The sequence below is a fragment of the Armigeres subalbatus genome, chromosome 1 (assembly GCF_024139115.2).
Source record: "Armigeres subalbatus isolate Guangzhou_Male chromosome 1, GZ_Asu_2, whole genome shotgun sequence".
Classification (NCBI taxonomy): domain Eukaryota; kingdom Metazoa; phylum Arthropoda; class Insecta; order Diptera; family Culicidae; genus Armigeres; species Armigeres subalbatus.
In genome coordinates this window covers 96,186,875-96,191,768 of record NC_085139.1, presented here as the reverse complement: position 1 = coordinate 96,191,768, position 4,894 = coordinate 96,186,875, and the positions used below count along the sequence as shown (strand labels likewise).

Here is a 4,894-nt window from a genome sequence, read left to right as displayed (position 1 = left end):
CCGAATATACAGGACGGGCTGATGTTGCTGGTCATCGAACATGATTGCCGCTGCCACTGCAGCCGCGATGCCGATCGCCTCCCGAAGAACATATGTTTGCAAATCACCATTATCTCGTGATATGTGCGTTGAGACCCGTACTACTACGGGCAGGCAGGCGACTAGTATATGAAGTTCCCTCGCAAAATGAGCCACTAGCCAGCTAATCTCCACGTTCATCGTGCGGTGGAACGGCTGCTCACTACGGTTTTCTGCTACGCGATGGGTGTCGAAATTTACAGAAATCGGCATCATCATTGTCGCGTATGGAAAAGGCACCCGTGGAGTGTGCGCTCTGTAATCTACAGCAGGGGGTTTTCAACCACGCGTTGCTGAATGAGGAGTTTTGTAATATTTTTCAAAATTATTCCCGAAGGTAATTCCAGATTTGATTGATTGATAACACACATGATAATTTCTACTCCATAATTTGTAGACTGGAATGTGCAACGACAAAGCGAAAGAAGCTCAGAATCTGTTGAAAGTAGTTTCAACGTGGGGGCCCTCCTTAGCCTAGCGGTAAGATGCGCGGCTATAAAGCAAGACCATGCTGGGTGGCTGGGTTCGATTCCCGGTGCCGTTTTAGGCAATTTTCGGTTTGGAAATTGTCTCGACTTCCCTGGGCATAAAAGTATCATCGTGTTAGCCTCATGATATACGGATGCAAAAATGGTAACTTAACTTAGAAACCTCGCGGTTAATAACTGTGGAATTGCTGAATGAACACTGAGCTGCGAGGCGGCTCTGTCCCAGTGGGAGATGTAATGCTAACAAGAAGAAGAAGACCCAACAAGATGGGAACCAGCTTCACAAGGCAGGGCAAGATGCGAATGACAACTGCTAACGATGTTTAAGCTGTGCCTCCTTTCGCGGAATGGTAGTCCGAAGCACTTTCTTCCTCTGCGAGAACATCCACAAGGCTTCATGGGGATCACAAAAACCGAATCAACTACGTTCTGATCGACGATGAATACTTCTCTGACATCACGAAAGTCCAAACTTACTGGAGCGCGAATATAGAATCCGACCACTACCTCGTTGCAGTATGCTTACACTCAAAGCTCTCGACGGTGGATAAACATTAGGCGTAAACCTTAAACACAAGACGATAGACTAGTCCAAGACAATGCCCAGCAGCTTGAAGTGGCACTTCCAACGGAAGAGCAGCTGGGAGCAGCTGCTCTTACAGGCGGCTGGATAGATATTCGAGCCGCTGTCGGTAACATTGGAATTACTGTATAAACACGTTGTCCCCGGATCAGAGGAACGACTAGTATGACGGCGAATGTGAGCATTTAGTGGAGGAGAGGACTGTAGCATGGACGAGTTTGTTGCAACACCGCACGAGAACGAACAAGTAACGATACACACGGGCACGGAAGGGGATTCTACTTAGGAACGGGTGTGAGAAAATCCGGAGGCGGCGACAGCACTATTAAGTGCACCTGAATGGCGACGTAACAGAAAACGATGACGATATGGTGATACGTTTCCCAGCTCCGGATCTCCAGGAAATCCAGGTGGGGATTGTCTGATTGACAAACAACAAAACTCTTGGGTTGACTATCTACCAATAGTACTTAGCTTTAGCTTAGCTTTAGCTTAGCTCTAGCTTAGCTTTAGCTTAGCTTTAGCTTAGCTTTAGCTTAGCTTTAGCTTAGCTTTAGCTTAGCTTTAGCTTAGCTTTAGCTTAGCTTTAGCTTTTAGTTTTAGCTTAGCTAGCTTTAGCTTAGCGAAGCTTAGCTTTTTAGCTAAGTTTTTAGTTTAGCTTAGTTAGCTTAAGTTAGCTTTAGCTTAGCTTAGCTTTTAGTTTAGCTTTTTAGCTTAGCTTTTTAGCTTAGCCCTGTTCCCAGCCCCCACCAGCCCTAGCCCACCAGCCCCACCTTTTTAGCCCTGTTCCAGCAGCCCTGTTAGCCCCTGTGCTCCAGCCCCACTGCCCAGCCCCCCCCAGCCACCACCTGTTCACCCCACCTTGTTCCTGTTCCACCCCCAGCCCCTGTTCAGCTCCAGCCCTGTTCCCACCTGTTAGCCCTGTTCCAGCTCCCACCCACCTGTTCCACCACTCCTGTTCCACCCTGTTCCTGTTCCCACCCCACCCCAGCCCCACCCCACCTGTTCCCAGCTTAGTCCTGTTCCTGTTCCCAGCCCCACCCCAGCTCCCAGCCTCACCCCAGCTCCCCTGTTCAGCTCCTGTTCCCCAGCCCCAGCCCCCCACCTCAGCCCTGTTCCACTCCCAGCCTGTTCCCAGCCCTCAGCCTCCTGTTCACCAGCCACCTCCCCTGTCCTCACCTGTTCAGTCCAGCTCCCACCACTCCACCTGTTCACCCCACCCCACTCCTGTTCCCAGCCCCTGTTCCAGCCCTGTTCCCAGCCTCACCCCACCCCTGTTCCCACCCCTGTTCCACCTGTTCACCACCTCCCACCAGCTCCAGCCCCTGTTCCACCCTGTTCCTGTTCCACCCAGCCCTGCACCCTGGCCTGTTCCCCACCCCAGTCTCACCTGTTCAGCCCTGTTCCCTGTCTCAGCCCCACTCCCACCCCACCTGTTCCAGCCCCCACCCCCCACCCCTGTTCCTGCACCCCCACCTGCCACCCCTGTTGTTCCCACCTCCCACCTCACCCCACCACCCTGTTCCCAGCCTCCCTGTCTGTTCCTGTTCCCCCAGCTCCCTGTTCCCACCACCTCCCACCTGTTCAGCCCCACCCCAGCCTCACCTCAGCCCCAGCTCCAGCCCCTGTTCCTGTTCCACCACCTCAGCCTGTTCCCACCCCTGTTCAGCTCCCACCAGCCTCCTGTTCCCACCTCACCTTCAGCCCCAGCTTTAGCCCCAGCCTTAGCCTTTAGCTGTTTAGCTTAGCTTTACTACCCTAGCTTTAGCCCCAGCTTTAGCTTAGCTTTTAGCTTAGCTTTAGCTAGCTTTAGCTTAGCTTTAGCTTAGCTTTTAGCTTAGCTTTAGTTTAGCTTAGCTTTTAGCTAGTTTAGCTTAGCTTTAGCTTAGCTTTAGCTTAGCTTTAGCTTAGCTTTAGCTTAGCTTTAGCTTAGCTTTAGCTTAGCTTTAGCTTAGCTTTAGCTTAGCTTTAGCTTAGCTTTAGCTCTGCACTCCAGTAAGTTATTCCCTTTTAAAAAACTGCTTCAACGATACATGGAGGTTCTTTGGATGATCTTAGTTGCGTTGTTCTCCGGTGGTATCTAGTTTCCTAAAGGGCCTGGATTTAGTTGCCATGCAAGATCCAGTGTTTTCAGCCAATTTCTACCATATAGAGCCCTTCATTCATTCAGTTCTTTCGATAGAAAGATTCGAATGCCGGTTTGATTATTGGCTAAATTCTGAGTCCGAATCTATCGAATTGTGAACTTGAGAGTTTTTCACAAACCTTGGTGAAAAGGTGAAAAGGTTATAAAGAAGCGGGCTCGGTAGTTATATGGCTACTGCTTCTGCCTCATACGCAGGAGGTCGTGGGTTCAATCCCAGGTCCGTTCCATTCTCCTACTTTGTATCTTTCTCTTTATTTCTCATGTTCTAGCAATCGCTAGAACTGGAAATGGACTTCCATACCGTTTCCATTACTATTCCTATACCTTCAACTTGAGTATTCTAACAGTAATCTGCTAGAATTGGAAATGAACTATAGAGCTCGTTTCCTACATCCAATTAGAAATTCCATCAGTTACCTTCTCCTATCTATCACGTTGGCAGCTCGTTAACCAAGACGGACCTCTGCCTCCAACCTAACCCAAAAATTCCAACAAATTCCGCATGAACTCGTGGCAAGTGCAGAGGTATATTCGGCTTGCAGTGGGCGAGTGATTGCATCATCATTTCCTCCCCCTTCCCTACATTGACTTGCATTCTGACGTGGCAGGCGCCAGTATGACCTAACAAATGAGATCACCAGTACTTGTACATTGAAGATGTGTGCCAGTCCCAAGCAAACATCTGTTGGTTCCCTGTGCAAGAACAGCTGATCTGGTCATAATGGAGTAGCAACTACGAGCAGTCAATCAAGCTCAAGCTCAAGCTCAACCTTGGTGAAAAGGTTAAAAAGTTGTTCGATAACATGGCAGGATGCCGTTGAAAAGATGGCTGAAAACGGAGAAGCCAGAACCCCCCTCAGCTGAGGTGGGACTTAGATCCGAAGAATGCCCGTTCGTCTTTGGCAAAAATCCTGGTATCTAAATCTCATACCTGCATCCTTCAGGAAGCAAAATAAGGAAGCCGCGTTTGCCTCGTCGTCAGCTAAAGCATCATGGATGCTGGTTGGGGTACCGTAGTGTGTCTTGGGGTATTCACATTTCGGGCATCTGCAAGCGACTGTAGCTCTTCGTGACGTCCACACGTCTGTAGAGTGGACGTCTAAACGTCCCTAACTAGCTCACCGAGACAAATCACTCAGGGTCGACACCAACCTGCTCAAAGGAACACACGAAACCCAACAATTGGAAGTGGACGGTACAAGAACCAACGTACGGACATGCAAGGAATTAACTAGCTAATTAAAGAAGCATTGAAAGTTTTAATTCATCTTAACTTTATGTTTATTCTCTTATTTGTATAGGATTAGTTGTTAGGGTTAGAAACGTTGGGGCCGATTGACGAGTTGGGAACCATATGGGTGGCATGCCTACGTGAGGTACCTGCTATTGTGTTGTTCTGGAATGTTCTGCAGACGGGTGGCGGTGCTGTGGCCACCGTATTGGGCCGGAGTCGGCCAGGTTCTTGAGATGGTCGTCGAACGGGATTCGGGCTTGATCTGAAGTCGATTACGGGCTGGTATCGGCGGGACGCCAGCGATGGAAGAGGCCTGCAGGGTGGCAGAGGCCGGGCGGGGTTCGGGATCGACCTGATATCGGACA

At 49.7% G+C, this 4,894-nt stretch overlaps 1 protein-coding gene across 1 annotated transcript; it reads left to right on the top strand.

Annotated features, from left to right (window-relative positions):
- Positions 1-1,314: 1,314 nt before the first annotated feature.
- On the top strand, positions 1,315-2,897 carry LOC134206357 (uncharacterized). Its single transcript, XM_062682059.1, has 2 exons — positions 1,315-1,326; positions 2,241-2,897. The coding sequence occupies exons 1-2, from the start codon at positions 1,315-1,317 to the stop codon at positions 2,895-2,897; spliced, it is 669 nt and encodes a 222-aa protein (XP_062538043.1).
- Positions 2,898-4,894: the final 1,997 nt, after the last annotated feature.